A 17148-nucleotide genomic window follows, 5' to 3' on the forward strand; every position below is an offset into this window, starting at 1 on the left:
TTACATTTCAGGGTTTAAATTTTGCATTAGTATGGATGCGACCACTTTAACTGCACAGTGGATGCTGACACAGGAGGCTGCCACACATACTTTACATAAAAGATGGATGCACATTCAAGCTTTAAAAGTGAAAGCATTGAGGAAGTGTCTTAAACCAGATTTGTGTTATTATTATTTTTAATCACCATCATGGAACAACTTCTATAAATGCAATAAGCCAGACTCTTATGTAAAACTAAGGACAAAGAAAAGTTGTCTCACTTTAGCACCTCAGTAAACACGCTATGGTCTCAATCGTGAGATTCAATTGTTTTTAAAATAACATTTTTTTAAGACTCGAACAGGACAATAAAGCACAGCTTTCTTCAGACTGCTTTGTGATTGACGAGTTGTTGTTGTATTAGCTGTTGTAGCTCGCAGTGTCTCTGATTGAATCTGATTCCATTGCACTGTTCAAATCACGATTAAAAACCCACTTATTCAATCTTGCCTTTCCCTCAAGTTAATATTTCTTTTATGATTTTATATCATGCACTTTTATGCTCATTTAAATTCTTGTTTGCTCTGTACCTGTTGCTTTCCGATGTATTAGTGACAGTTATCTTCTTGCATATTTAGTACTTGCTTTGGTCCTATTTCTATTATCCTCCTCCTATACTCTATCTTACTTGTTAAGCACCTTGGCATACCCTTGGTTTTTAAGTGTGCTTTATAAATAAAGTTTATTATTATTATTATTATTATTACTCTCAGTATCTCAGTGAGATCTACTCACTGCTCACTACATCTGCTGTTCCCTCGGTCGTGACTCTGAGTTTTATAACTTCACTTTGGGTTTCAGCTTGTTTACTTTCTGTTTTGTGACTCTTTATGGATTTAGTATATTCTGAGTTTCTTTTCTTGTTGTTTTGTTATATTTGACTTAAAGGTTGTTTCCTGTTAGTTCCCTCTTGTGTTCCCCGGTGTCCTAGTGTCATCAGCATGTGCTCTTTGTTTTTCCACGTTCCCCTGTCTAGTCCTTGTGTTCTCCCCTATGTCAAATTAACCCTTGTTCCCCATTCAGGTCTGTCTTCCTGTTTTTGTTTTTGTGGTTACTGTTATTTTCCTTGGCTTGTGTTGTGTTTACTTCCCTTTCCTCTATAGTTTCCAACCATGCGTTTCACCTTTAATTATCTCATGTGTATTTATCATCTGTGTTTCCCTCTGTTCTTTGGCATGTCCAGATGGTAGTGTCTTTCTTTGGTCTGTATTCCCACTGTTTTTACTTTGAATCAAGTTCCTGCTCTGCAAATGTTTCAGTTTTTGTTTGCTTTTGGACTACCAACAAAAAGGTTGTGTTTTTGTCTTTGAGACCTGTCACCTGCATTGAGCCCCTGATCCTGCTTGTCACACTGCCAAATCTGGTTTCAGAAGAGCAAGGTGAAAATGTCCAAAAGTGTCAATGTGGATATGTCTATATTTTAGATAGTCTGTAAGTTGCTACTCTTCTTCTCAGTAGGGATTGTAGTACATAACAAATACAAAATAACCTGACTCACTACAAAAGTTAATTGTAGCTTACTAACAGCTGATCTGAGAAGTTTGTGGTTTAGTTCTGTAGTGAGATCAAATTTAGCATTTTTTAGTTAATCAGCGATAATTAACAGGCATCTGTCTCCATGTGGCACACCCATATAGTCTAACAAATCTCATTAGCATTAGCTGATAAATTAGCATTTCATTTCTTAAACCAAATATGATGATGTCTAAATCAGAGAACATACAACTAAAGATGAGGTTTCAGAACCACAAACTAGTGGGTCATGTGACTGCTTTACAGTCTTTGAAAATTTACCACAAACTTCTAACATAAGTCAGTGCTGACAAACTAATTCCTCCAAATAAAGAAAAACAGTTTAGAGCACAGGTGTCGAACAGGAGGCCTCGAGGGCCGGTGTCCTGCAGGTTTTAGATGTGTCCTTGATCCAACACAGCTGATTTAAATGGCTAAATGACCTCCTCAACATGTCTCGAAGTTCTCCAGAGGCCTGGTAATGAACTAATCATTTGATTCAGGTGTGCTGACCCAGGGTGTTATCTAAAGCCTCGAGGCCTGGTCTTCGACACCCCTGGTTTAGAGTGAAACAATTAAATGCCCAAAGAAGGCAAATAAATAAATTAAATTAAATTTAAAAAAAAAACATGACAACTTCTTCATGTTTTTTTGCCTTTCAGTACAAACATTTCAGACACGTAGGTTAGTTAGGACAACTATCTACTCTGTAGTGCAATGCCACCAGTCTGAAAGTCATCAGCAGAGAGTGAAAAAGGCTGAATGAAGTAATCTAAAAGCCCACAGAGTGAGACAGTTATCTGAGTCCCGCAGGTACTCGACTGTGTCTCTTCTGGTCTAAGTGGTGGATGGATTTTTGTGTTTTGAGTCAGCAGCACTGAGCGCCTGATTGCCTCTCGTGTTGAGTCTGACATTTGCAGCACTAAGACTGATGCTTATTTACTTGAGCACCAATCACTTTTGTCTTTTTCAGAGGATGTGACTTTGGGAGGCAGTGACGTCTCTGAAAGTGTCCGTGACGTCTTACTCGACTGTGCAGAAAGGGCAAAGTCACTGTCCTCGCTTTGCTTTTCCTTTTTATAACAAGTCAAGGTATAACTCTGACTGTGCATGTGACTGCAGATTTTGTATGTTTGGAGTCATGTATTTATACTGAGTCCTTCTTCAAAATGTATGTGTTGCCTGAAAAATTAATGCAGGTTATACTCTCTACACTTTGTTCAAATTTTAAAAAGACATAACCTTTTCATAAGCTTAGCTATTTGAGATCTTTGGTCCTTGGCTCAGTTCTTATTAAAGCTAAAGCTAAACTAGTTTTTATTAAAGTCAGGCATTGATACTCCCCAGAAATTCTGCTTCTGTGCACATCCTCATGTCTCCTGTTCGTTTGCAATCTCCTACACGTGTGCCCTCGCACGTACACCATCATATACTTAGTGCCATCATCTTCGCAGGAGGTTTCTGTTGATGGATGTTTTACCATATCAAATATTTGTAATGGGTGAGTTATGCTTGGGTGAGCGACTCTTCTCTGACACTGCTGAATGTGCTCTGCACCGTCTTACTTGAGCGATGATGTCACGCCTCACTCTTCCTCTTGCTTCCTTTCGCTTCAATTCTGATCTTGTCTCCTGACTTAATTTTGTTCTTGGCTGGTCTCTTATCGGCTTCTCTCTCTTAAGCCTCACCTCATAAACAGCATCGTAAAAGTCAGTGTACCTCCTTTAACGCCCTGTTTTCACTGTTATTTATTAATAGTAATGCATGAAAACCATTCAATGTAACCATAAATATCCTCTTCAAAAAGAGCAATGTCTGCCTTTTATATGAAATTAAAATGTTTTTGAAAATGGAGACGACTTTTGTTGTGAGACCTACAGCAGTAAAGCTGCTGCGTTTCTGCAGACTCTTCACACTGAGTTCACGGAGTTCAGCAGGTTGACTTGTGTTCTCTGTTTGATGGTAAAATCTAAAATTAATTGAATAACTTTGTCATTGTTATCTTTTTTTTAAAAGCCCCATCACACTTTTAAAAGATTGGTCCAAAAATAACGCAGATACTTTTCAAAGTAAAAGGCTTAATTTCGGCGATACACTATTATGTGTTGCTTCAGAGAACATGTTCACAAGTTTTGTTGTTTGAAACTTGTGAACATGTTTAAAGAAAGGTACAAAATAACATGTGACTGAACTTACATGATATGTGGAGACAGGAAACATTTCTAAATTTGTCTTATGTCATTTCTAAACAGCATTATAAAGACCAGCTGCAAAATGTGTCTTTAGATATCATGGAAAGTTGACAGAGATGGCAAATCCTGTTAGACTTCCCTTATATACGTATATGATGCTATATGTATAATGTACATATATCTATATGTGTGTAATGTAAATATGTCTACCTTCTGTGTCCACTGACCCCTTCACACAGTGAACAAGGGAACACAGTGAGGTTGTGCCCTTCCTCAAACTAGCAGTTGTCTTGACTTGAACCCTCAACAAAGGAAAACAGAAGTTCCACTGAGCCCGACGCTTTTAGGCCTCCACAAAATACAGAGACCTTACCTTTGTTCCACTCCCCCACCATATTACAGGGACCTACTCAAAGTAAATCCTTCACAAAAATCTTTCACTTTGCCTTGTGAAGCGTTTTTGTGTTAGACCTGTCTTATATACATGATGCTATTTGTGTAATATATGATGTCATTGTTAGTTTGAGGAAGTGCAGAGCCCCACTGTGTTCCCTTGTTCACTGTGTGCAGGGGTTTGTAGACAGAAAGGAGAATACTGAAAATGTTCTGTGGAAAGATAAACATCAGAAGTGGATGATCATACCTGCTCTAACAGGTGTGCTTGTCTCTCTTCTCCTTCATATCACGTATTTCCATAATAAATGTCTCCTGAGAGATTATTTCATCTCCTGGATGACTGCTTCTCATTTTCTCTACATGAGGAAAAAACTGGTTTTACAAGATTTCCAAAACACAAAGACAAGAAGGAAAAAATAGGTGATTCTAATATTGATCTTATCATAAATCAGTGCTTTTTACATGTGTTGTCACTGAGGATCAGGAGCTCAAACTGTGCATACATGTGTATTTTGTAGCTGATGCCATTTTGTTTATCATGAGTAAAGACCATGGCAATTATCGAACTGCATTAACATGATTCAGCCTCAGCTTTAATTAATGGTTCCCACTGTACACTGCTGAAGGTGAACTGGACTGCAGGTGGCCTGCCAATTAGTATAAATTTATGCATGCTCGTAGCAGAGACAGTTGCATTATTTCTCTAATTTATGTCCGTGTAAAAGTAGCTCACAGCTGAAAATTGAAAGCCGGTTTTCGAGCATGTTCGCTGCCTCAGTCCTCAGCATGTTGAATGTGACCTCCATTTTGACTGGATGTATGAAGCCCTGTCGTGTTTGTGTGTACATGAGACCAGGATGTTTTTCAGCTTGTCAACAGTTGAAGTGATACATGGCAGAGGCAGCGTTTCTGCCACCTAGTGAGTGCCAACCTGCAATGCATGCGCATGCAATGCAGGAACCTGACACACCGAACACGAGAAGAAGCTGATCAGCCAGTCACAGTGTGAGCTTTGCCAAAATCATTTTGGCTACTTACTGATCCTCAGCAGCATCCAGAAGACTGAAAAACAAAACAAAACTGTGACCAGACCACAATTTTAACTATTAGTGAAAATTATTTATTATTTACCAAAGCTTTGCAGCTTCCATATTTTTTCTTTTATTTGTTAATGTTCTTTTCCATTCTTAACTGTGTATATATGCAATGAATTAACTTTGAGATATTCTGATTATTGAATGAATTAACTTTGAAGAGAATAAATTTTTGACACAGCCTTTCGTTCTCAAACAAACAGGACCTCAGTTACTGTAGGATCAAAGTCATCACTGTTCTCCCTCTCACTCGTCAAATGATATGTTTTGTTTCTCCCTTGCAGGAGATGACTTGTTAACACCTCAATAAACTTTTCTTCATTTGCTTTCTGTCATTTTTTGCTGAACTCAAAATATTTCTGAGCATAATTTGTCACATTGTTGTCTTTCCTTAACTTTTTTTCCTTTCTTGTTTTAAATTTTCAGGTCCGCTTTTCAATCTTTGCAAATTTTACAGTCTTTAAAGCATGCTACCTCCATACATACACACACACACACACACACATATATATATATATATATGTGTGTATATATATATGTATATATATTACAAAATCATCTTAAATATCTTAAAATTTCAGGATTGGTATACACATTGCTATTTTACTTCAACAATGTGTCTTCTTTCAGAGGGACGGACAGAAAATATCCAAAATGTACATATGTACATATAAGTGTTGGACATTTATAATAAGACAGCAATTTCTGATTTATGGAGACATACAAAAAGACATTATAGCTCTTAAAATATTTGACTTTAATATGAATTTAAAAAAGAATGTTAAACACTGGATAAAGAGGCTCAAAATTTCAAGGTCTAGTTTTGAAAATGAGGGATTTTATCACATATTTAGAGAGAAGGTGTGCATTTGTGTATTTAAGGATCCAGCTTCATAAAATGAAAAATTTGCTGAATTGCTGCTTGATATAAGCAGTTAACCTGAATGTTATACTGCCTTTCAACAAGAAAGTGGTTTATTTTTTCTTAGGTTGTCCATGCACATATTTCATAGCTGAGGTCAGTGAAACTCAAGACAGGTTGTGTGTCCTCGTCATCTCTTCTTTTCCACATTTTTTTTTAACTGACACCACAGAAATCAATAGATAATGCTGTACTGTGTCAGGGCCACCACCAAGGGGGTGTCCACACCCCCAGATTTCCTGCCCCCCAGCAAGACTGTTCTTTTTGGTAATACTATTTATAAACGTGAGCACAAGAGAGAGGAAAACACCCTACAATGAGTTGAAACATTAATTCTAATTTTTTTGTGCCGCCCCACTATTTGTAGGCCCTCCTGCCCCCGATCTGTGGTATAGCTCTTTTTTTCCCCTCATTGATTAATTTGTTTAATCCAGCAAATTAATTCACTGTTTTCTCCTCCTTGTCTTCCTGCATGCTGATCCCTGCTGTATTTATCACAAGCAACACTGATCACCGTGATTTTATCTCCTTTCTCCTCAGATGAGTTCATTCAGTACGAGGGCGCTGACACTTCTCTCGTCGGTTTTTGGGGCCTGCGGTTTGCTGTTGGTGGGCGTCGCTGTGTCGACAGACTACTGGCTGCTGATGGAGGAGGGAATCGTCCTGCAGCAGAACCAGACCACTGAGGTCAAAATGGCGCTGCACTCTGGCCTCTGGAGGGTCTGCTTTGTGGCTGGTTGGTAACAGTTCCACAGTATAAAATTAATTATATTTACATAAACTCAGTTTAGTTATATTTTAAGTCAACTGGTAATTATAAAGATAATTTGATGCCATTAATTTCAGTTGTTTATACATTTATTCTGCTATCCCACAGCAAAGTTCTTTTTTTGCCATGAATATACTTATTCTTCAAAAATCAGACACATTATTAAACAAAACAATTTGTATAGATGTGCATGTACAGCAGGCTACCCATTTTTTAATAGTCCTGCTCGCCTTCTTTCATATTTATTTTATTGCATATTTATTTTATTTGTCAAAGTGTGGCTTTTGATCGGCGTTTCAAGGATAAAATGCTAATGTCTGGTTTGAAATATACACACAACAGTGAAAAACATATGGCAGCAATTCATGAAACGTGCAACCCAAAGGGAGAGCCTTATCTTTGCCATTCAGTCTAAGGCTCGCAGCTGGTACAGTTAAAGTTCACCTCGTCTGAGGGACTAACATTATTGAATTTTCTCTCTTAATCCACTCTTTTTGCAAAAAAAAATCTGTCTTAAAATAAACGCTGAGCACTGCATCTGTTCCACACTGCTTCCATAGACAGTTATGAATCGAAGTGAAACAGTTAAAATATATTGATTTCATGTTGCACAATGTTTACAATGAATTAACTTTTTTCTTGGCACACTGGTTCAAAAAAATGTTGCTCTGTCACATTTGTTGTGTTCAAGGCTTAAACAATGCATGACAGCTGCTAATGAAAACAGCATTAGCAGCCGTGCACATGGTAACCTTCATGTGCAACAAGGACCCGTGTCCTGACTGACTGCAGAAGAACAGAAACTGAGTTAGACTACCTTTATCCCTTTCTCTCCAGACAAATGCTGGTACCCAATGTGGAGCATCAAAAAAAGAGGGCAGGAGAATAAATACACGTATATGTGTGTTGACTCAGCAGGGATAAAAGCTGAGGATCGTTATTTGATGCCAGAAAGCCGTGACACATTTTCCAGACATCTTTACCATAAATTGATGCAAAAATGTTCATTAAAAAATTCACCATAATGCAGGAACTTCTCTGGTAGATACTGAGACCCACCACACGGTCAGTGGCTTCTAAGTTGGAGCCAATGACATCAGTGGCTATTGGCGGGGCTTCACTGTGAGGTGCTGCAGCCCACAGATTTTTCCATTACAAAAATTACCCCCAGATAAGCTGTATAATACTCAGTCAGGAACAGAAGTATTAGAGACGTTTTGAGTGCCCTGAGTGTCCTGAAACATCACAAATATTTAACTTGGGCATATTATGGGCATTAAACTCGTAAATAAAATCCAAACATGACATCAGCTGTTGGATGATGCCTAGCTAAAGACTATGCCCAAATCTAACTTCTTAAAATAGGTACAATATTTATTATGATTGGGAGAAAAAGTCACCTGTGGCAGAATTTGGCTTTGTTAGATAATTGTTTTTGAACCGAATGATAAAAAAAGGTATTTTCACTCGTACACGCAAACAAACACCAGCAGGCAGGACACCGAAACACAAATAGCTGTCCTTATTGCAGTAGCTGTCTCTGTCTTTCGGGTCATGATGGTGTTGCTCTGGGGAGGTGGCCATGTTTGTGTTTCCCTGTTGTCTGACGCCTGGTACAAAAGGTCAGAGGAGGGAAAACGCCAGTGGCATTTGGAAGAGAGTGTGTGGGTGAGAGAGGGAGGGGAGCTATCACATTTGTCTGCAGATTTGTGCATCGTTTTCTGTTATGTTTTTGTATACATACAGATGTCAGGTTTGCGTGTTGTGTATTGCATGTGTGTGTCTGTGGCTACAGTTTGAGGTTAATCGTTGTGTCTGCATTCAGCTCCTCTCCCTCTCTGCTCAGACCTTGTTTTCTCCCGAACCTCCTGACCTCCATCTGTCTCTGCCTCTAATTCACTTTTTCTCTCCTTTCCATTCTCTGCCTCCCTGTTTCTGTTTTTTTAAACTCATTTCTTTTGAGATGCCTCGCTTCTCTTTCACCTCTCATTTTATTTGTCCTTTCTAAATCTCTTTGTCTCCACTGTCGCTCTGTCTCAGTCTGGCTGTCTGCCCTTTCTCTGGGTTTTTATAACCTCTTTGTTTGTTTATACTGGTTTTATTTCTGCATGCGCATAATCCCCCGACTGTTTGCCACCCAAACAAGTCCAACCGTGCTACCCGCTTGTGGCTTTCCTTTTTCTCGTCTTTCTTTCTTTCTCACTTTTTTCTTTCCCCCCCAGGGTCCGAGAAGGGCAGATGTGTGGCATCGGAATATTTCACAGAGCCAGAGATAGAGATCACGACAGAAAACACAGCCAACATACTCAGTAAGTCACTTTCATACACACACAGACTCTTATATTTATTTGAAATTTCAAAGTTTCTACCTTCTTTTAAATCTGCAACTAGAGAAATAGTCTCTCGTAGGAAGACAGACCAGACTCACCAACATTTCTGTCTTTACATCTGTTTCACATCAGTCTATTATTACAGTTGTTTGCTGATTTGTCTTCTCAGTGCTAAATAGAGCTGTGACTCTATGAGTCACTCAACAACAGACACACAAAATACATGCATACATATCTTTTGTTGACTTAAATATTCCTTACACGTGGTTTTTGTGATGCCTTGTGTGGGTCTGTAACATAAGAACAAAGGAAAGAGGAGAGCGTTGCATGGCTCTGATGACTGATCTGACAGGTGCTCTCTGGTGGTTCAGGTAGAAATAAAAAAAAAACACTTGTTACTGGAAGATATTATGTGGGGCAATTATGAAAATGTCTTTGATTAAACAGAATAGTTAATTACCATTAAAACATTAAAACACTTCTCCTAAAGACAGAACACCTATTTGTGCAACATATGGAGTATATATGTCTGGAAGAAAATGTTTATACATGTGATATACAGATCAGAAGGTCAGAAGTTGTTTCTAAAGGCTTACATGTTGCTTACAGTTCAGGGTATATGTGAAGTTTAATACTGGACACTTCATCAGAGTTAAAACACTGTACAAATGGTAAACATAAAAATGACAAACATTTAACAATTTAACTCTAACAAATACAGTTTTTTGTTTTATGTGTTTGGTTTTGCTACATTAGATCATTGCATGTCTCCACCACTGCACCACTTTCAAGAGATTTATATAACAATAATATTACAATTTATTCATGTCACATTTCAAATGTTGGTTACAAAGTGCTTTACAAAACGCAAAAGAGTTGATACCCGGGGTGACAACCCCACGATGTGTTTAATAAACAGAGTTAAAACAGCAACAACAAATACAAATGTTAAAATAGAAAAGTTAAATAAACACTGAATAATACAACAATAAATAAATTAATAAATTACTTAATATAAATTATTTATAGTAAAAGAGATTTCTAATGTCAATGGATGTTTTTTTTCCTGGTTAAATACGATTAAAACAGAGCCAGGGCAATGACCAGCTTCTCTGCCAGGTCACTTCGACTTTGGGTTTCAGTCATTACGCAGGACTATACACAGAACTGTGGGACCATTTTGGAGAGGAGGTGAGGTTAGCACACTCCCTGTCTGGATAAAGACATCAAAACTTGATGGTTTCAAACAGAAAGTGCCTTCTTTAATGAGCTGATGGAACAGTTAGACCAGTCTGACCTGAGAAACAAAGGCAGTGGCTCAAGTCGTGAGGCCTGAGTAAAACTGTAATGGATGCAGAAGGGAGGCCATGTAAATGTAACTAATATCAATTTGATATCAAATGTGTATAGCCAGTGTGGCCTTGTAAAAATGGGATGTGGGATGCAATGTGGTCCTGTCTCTTTGAATTTGTTAAAACTCTGGCAGCTGAATTTTCAACAAGCTGGAGGCAGGAAATGGTATTTTAACTCAGGCTTGTGTACAGAGTATTACAATAGTCCAAAAGTAATGAGAGTATTAAAAATGAATAAATTTTACACGATTTCTTAGTTGGAGGAACCATGGCTGTCCTACATTACCGGTGTATAGGTGTAACCTGTGTTAGCTCTGTATCTAAGATCACCCAAATACTGAAAATTCACATTTCACTCATGATTTTTCTTCTACTCTCAGACATAACATGCACAGCTTTCAGGTTTGGCTTATAAGTTTTCTCTTCCTTCAAATATCTGTTCCATGTAGGTTACTGATGTCTAAGAAATGGAAGCATCTGGTGCAAGATCTAATGAAAACAGTCTAGTCCATTTCAGCAGAAAGAAGATTGGTGCACTCTTTAGTTTATGTTTGGTGGCACAGCTGAGCATTAGGCTGTGGACAAACTGCACTGATTCAGATGCCACTGATGAGCAAGTGCCAAACCATTTCCTCGTGTGCTAACAAATGCTCCAGGCATGTCTGCATGTTTGCTAACATGATTTTTGTTAACTCAAACTTTTTGTAGGAATTCATAAATTAAGCCAATTATGCCAGATTTGTTTTAAAATCAAATGTTGCTAACCAAATAACCTATGAAGCAACATTTTTATTTGAAAAAAAAAAAAAGATAAACTATTTCAGAGTTCACCATTTCTTTTTTTCCTTTTGTCTTTGAGCTGTTTTAATGATTCAAGATGTTGACACTATGAACTAGCCCTCTGCATTTTGCTCTTTGAAGTAAAGCACACACTCAGTGTTGTTAAAGACACCAGGGGGAAGACGTGTGCGCCGCTTAATGCTAGATAAATGTCCTCAGGTACATGCACAAGTCATAACACTGCAGCAGCTCCGTCGGAGAGGTTACTGAATAAATCATAGACCTTACTCAACGTAACACTGAGCGAGCTCCAGCAGACTTCTGGTTCCTATGCTTACTTGAAGATTTCTGACAACACAAAAAGACAAAGTGTTATCTTAACTGTTCAGTACAGTAGAAGTAATTCTTGTTCTTGTAAATAAAAGGGGATACACAGTCTCATCCTAATGAACTGACTCTCCTATGTTGTGTCGGTTGTGTCTCCAGTAGGTATCGGTCTTAATACCCCTCACTGCATTGCATTGCATTGCATACATAATGTTGTTCAGCTTGTGTTTAGTTGTTTTGTCCTTGAGATTAACTAGTTTTGGCCTGGCTCTGCTCAACCGGGATGTTGTGCATGAGAAAAATTCTTTGCACGTCTTTACTTCACACTAGAGATGGACCTATCCGATATTATGTATCGGTATCGGTCCGATACTGACCTAAATTACTGGATCGGATATCGGAGAAAAATAAAAAATGTAATCCGATCCATTAAATATCACGAAAGCACCTCACAAAACTTGCAACACGCCGTAACTCGCCTCAGAACGACGTTAGCATGTCGGAGCAGTATGCATCACGTGATAGAGCGGCTGTGGCATGCGGGACCTGTCGGTGGTCTGGATAGCATGTGGAGCTTCGCTAGCAACCCGGCATTTCATCTCTGACAAAGTTATCCCCGAGAGAAGTAAAGCAAGTGTGTAAGTCCATCTCTGAATGTTTGTAAAGCATTCCTGCGTTAAGCTTAACTAGCGACTGCCTCTTGCTCTCCGGCTGCTACTTCAATCATGAAACTGCTAATGATCAGCTGATCGGCTTTTCTGTCGCAAGTCCGTGTCTCTTGTTTGTTTTTGGCCCACTTTGCACCAGAAAGAGGAAACCAGCGGCTGAACAACAGCAGCACGTTTAAGCTTGATAAGCTGTTGTTAGAATGTATTTAATATTACTTTCTACTCCAGGATCTTTTTCTACGTAGCTGACGCTGGTAACTGTGCAGGGGCGGATCTAGCAAAGTTTAGCCAGGGGGGCCGATAGGGCATTAACAGGGAAAAGGGGGCACAAAGACATAATTTTCTTTCTTATTCTCATTTAAAATGTCGAGCTTTTAATTATTTAATATTTATCTGAATCTTACACCCAAAGTTTTAATCTGATGTAAAATGTATAGAAGTCCATTATTGTATATAGTAACTGTTAAGTCTAATATACCCTAGTAAGCTATAGTACTTTTTCCTTTGGGAAGGTACCATCTGTGCAGTCTGCAATTTTGTTGAAGAAAGATGTTGAATCTATTTAATATTTCTTGAAAAAGAATTGATTTCTGTGCATTTTTTTTTCACACTGCATCAAATTAAGGTTGATTACGTCGATTAAGCATCATGAGGTGGAGCGTGAGGGGTGGTTCCCTATTTTTTATTTATTTATTTTTGTTGTTGCTGGGAGTTGGAACCCTATTAGTTAGGTTGCTTAATATTTACGCTAAGTACTCTTTAAAATACCAGAATAGGGAGGATGGTGTAGGTTTAAGTTTATTAGATTGATCAGTATTGCTGAACTATGAAATATTTTTTTTGCATACAGGTATAACAGAATAGCTTTAGTGTAGTTGTTGTTTTAAACTTGAGTATGAACTTATACAAAATGCAGCAAGATATTTAAAAAACAGTTTTGTTGATTAAAAAACACTATATCGGATTCATATCGGTATCGGCAGATATCCAAATTTATGATATCGGTATCGGACATAAAAAAGTGGTATCGTGCCATCTCTACTTCACACCTTCATTCATGTGACCCTTGGTGACTCACGTGGTGACGTCGTGTGTAGACATCTCTCAGGACCACCTGCAAGGTGACAACGCCACAATGAGTTTAGTACCTGGAACTCGCCATCAGTTTTTAGAACTGGCAAAGCTTTTCATATGAGAGGTGACACAACTTCATGATCGTAAAAGAAGGTCCATTTGCCTCCAACTTACGAGTACCGTGAAGTAGATGACTAAGAACTTACACAGACCAACCACAATAAAGCTGAGGCTATATAAAATAAAAGGCAATTGGAAATAATATTACATACAACAACCAGTATGATGTTAAATGTAGTTATCTGGCTCTTAATGGTTTGATAGTTTTATGGTGAAATGGTGTGCTACAGTATGCTACACCTGTGTGGTTACAGTGGTCATCGGGGCAGATTTTCCACTTTTCCCACGACTAAAGAAAACACAGACTTTGTAAAAAAAAAAATAGATGTAACAACATGATAAACCTTAAATCATTTAAAATACACAAAACAACCCAAACACAAAGTCACAACGTTGTTATTATGTGCAGCAACATGGCATTAGACATTTTTGGGCTTTAGAGAAATATTCTGCACATTATGAAAAAAATCCACTTTATCGACTTCATGTGTCGTAGTTAATTTGCTCGAAGCTTTATTTTTAATTCAGGAAATAATTTGGTAACATTTTAAATTATTCTTGATTAATGTGACCATTTCTGAAGGCTTAAACTTTTATGAGTTTGAAGTTTTCCTCATTTTTATTCGTATCACACACTCATTCTACTAATCCTCCTTCCTTTTTTTCTTCAGAAATGGTCCGGACCGCCACTCCCTTCCCCATGGTCTCCCTGCTCTTTGTCTTCACCGCCTTTGTAATCAGCAATATCGGGCACATTCGGCCGCAGCGCACCATCCTCGCCTTCGTTTCTGGTATATTCTTCATTCTGTCAGGTAAAGTTAATCTGAACCGAAAGTGTGAGTGGGATAAATAAAATATCCTCAGCCTGTGCACACTAACTGTTGTTTACTCATGGAAACAATCAAAACCTCACAGAACTCATGGAACAACTGCACACAACTACACTTGTCTTGTCACAGTTTGTTTCCTGATTTTCCAATTATTCTGCTGTTTTTTTCGGTCATTGCAGAGCTCCCTCGGAGACAAACATAAGCGCACAGCTGTCGTAAAATCTGTGGACGGAGGGTCTGCAGAGAGAAAACACATTCTCTGGTTATACAAGAAACACAAAATCAAATGTTCTCATTGTATTGATGCCAAAAAATAAAAGTGAGCTCCATCAAATTAATGGAACATATGCACATCCTGAGGACATTTCAGCCGCCAGGCACTCTCAGGGGTTTATGATCAGGTGATTAAATCCAACTGTGAACTCTCATCAACTGCTTGCAGGTCAGTCTATCCTTGCCTCGCTTTAAATTGCAGGCTTTACAGTCCGTGATGGTGGAAGATTTAAAGCTCATCGCAGTGCTACAGATAAAAAGGCTTTAGCAAAAGCTTTGTAGTCTATTAGGGATTATAGTGGTTGAGGTTATAGTTTCTATAATAGCATTTTTAACTTATTGTCCTTAGAGTTAGTTGGATTGTAGTTAGAAATCTCTTCTCTTTCTTGTTGTGCTGTAGCATAACAGTTGTGAACACCTAAGCCTTGAAGGTGTCAAACTCCTCTTTCACCTGTCTGCTTAGATAAGATGTTAAATAGCAACCAGGCAGCAGAAGAGAAGTGCACTTGTTAAAAGTCAACATTCCTAAAGGTTAATAAAAGAGACGGTTCGGTGGATGAAGATTCACTCTGCAGCTCTTCTAAGCGTTTCCCAGCTGACAGCTTGTCAGGCCATACCTTGTTCTTGCTGCTGGCTGAACAGTGAATGGGGCTTAATTCCAAATAATTGCTCTCCGCTGGAGGAGCTACAGGGCAGCAGTGATTTGAGGTCTTGCTGTGGGCTTTTGGTAAAAACTTTCAACATAAGTCAAGCCATCTGGAAAGTAGCTTTAGTACATTTTGACGTTTCAATCAGAAATTCAGTAATGAGAAGGTTGGTTTTATTCGGGATGACACATTTGGGGTCTGAGCCAAAACTCTCCCATTATCTCACTGCAGTAAGTGGACTGGACATCAACTTCCAGTCGAATTCTATCCCAGTGGAAAGTTACTAGGTGTAACTGTTTTGTGTGGTTGATCACGATTGGTGACCCGCATGGTGCTTTTAAAAAACGAGATTTACTTTATCTGTAACACTCACCCAAATTATATTATGCGGCTTAAAGCGTGCAGACAACCCTGACTAGATATATTTGGCCCGGAGGCATTTATCATGGGCTCATCTCCAGCAAAACATAGAGTTTTAAACAGCAGTGTGTCTCCAACATTTTTGAATGTATTTCAACATGACAGTGCCTTTTTATCATGCTGCCAAAGAAGAGGTTTTCCCTATTTTTGTGCAGAGGAACCTGCACAAAGACCCGACTTCAAGCTCATCTTCCTTTGGGATGTTAACTGCGAGCCTGGTCCCTTTACCTCTTGTCAGTACTGGAGCTCACTAATGTCTCTTTCAACTAAAGTGGAGCAAATCCTTGCAGCCAACCAAAGAGAAATTGTCATAGTGACAACTTAATGTCCACAGCTTTGGAGAGACTGGTTCACCAATGGAAATGGATTCAGTGGTAGTTGTTTACATATCTTTCTAAGGTGGTAACATACTTTATACCCAGAGACTGTATTGTGCTGCAGCAGCATCAATGAAAATGGGTTATGAAAGAGATTTGTCTTTGGACTCTTTGACCATGTTTTATTTTACTGGCTCAACAGCACCTAAAAACCCAATTCAGCAATAATAGGTAATAATCCCTCTTTGTTGACTCAGGTTTGTTGCTTCAGTCTCTGTGCACAGAAACGCACATTAAATGTGTTGTTTCACTTCTTTAAAAAAAACCAAAAGGAGCGACTGCCTGCTTAAGTCAGACGTTATCAGAGGCGATAGCAGGCAAAAGTCAAGACAGATACTGCAAAATAGCCAAGAGAGCATCTGTCAGAAAACTGTGAAATAAAAGGAGCATATGCACTCGGTGCACTCTCAGTGCTGCTGTTTATGTCTAATGTGACAGCTGCACATTAGAGCCCTGCAAATGTAAAATTGGTACATTAAACATCTGTGCATTCAGTTCAGATGCTGTCCCGCAGCCGGATAAGGGAGTTTTGGAAAGCACACTAGTGTTTGTTCCAGCAGACTTGTAAATTCCTGTGACTGACACATTTTCCTTTGTGATTTTAGTTTTCCTTTACCAGTTAATCTATATCTCACTTAGAGCATCTTGTAAAAGACTGAGTGAGAATGTGACATTGATTTTAAATTTGCTGTAAACTCGTAAAATACTGCAGACCAAGTTATTTGCTTGTATGGTGACCTAAAGAGTAATGACAGTAAAAATAAAACCACCTTTGTTAGACTAAAATCTCACTTTAACATGCACATGCAAGTACAGCTATGAATATCTGTAAATGATTTACACTGATCAGTGGTCAGTATTCCTAATGTGTTAAAACAAACCACTGAGAAAACAGGTAGGAGTAAAAATTCAATCTATTAAAAACAAATGTGGATCAACAGTATGAAAAACAGAACTGCTTTGTACGAGGGTCCAGCAGGATTTTGTTTTAATGAGCTTAGTGTCTCAGTTGTGCTTTAAGAGTC

At 38.5% G+C, this 17148-nt stretch overlaps 1 protein-coding gene across 2 annotated transcripts in view; it reads left to right on the top strand.

The window, feature by feature from the left end:
* cacng7a (calcium channel, voltage-dependent, gamma subunit 7a) overlaps positions 1–17148 on the top strand; it is a 45442-nt gene that overhangs the window by 14163 nt on the left and 14131 nt on the right. For both annotated transcript variants that reach the window (XM_082520433.1, XM_082520432.1), the window contains exons 2-4: positions 6697–6892; positions 9148–9234; positions 14248–14388. In XM_082520433.1, the coding sequence (XP_082376559.1) occupies positions 6697–6892; positions 9148–9234; positions 14248–14388 (424 nt within the window). The remainder of the gene's footprint in view (positions 1–6696; positions 6893–9147; positions 9235–14247; positions 14389–17148) is intronic.

Source organism: Aulonocara stuartgranti (genome assembly GCF_965226115.1).
Source record: "Aulonocara stuartgranti genome assembly, chromosome: 22".
NCBI classification, from domain to species: Eukaryota; Metazoa; Chordata; class Actinopteri; order Cichliformes; family Cichlidae; genus Aulonocara; species Aulonocara stuartgranti.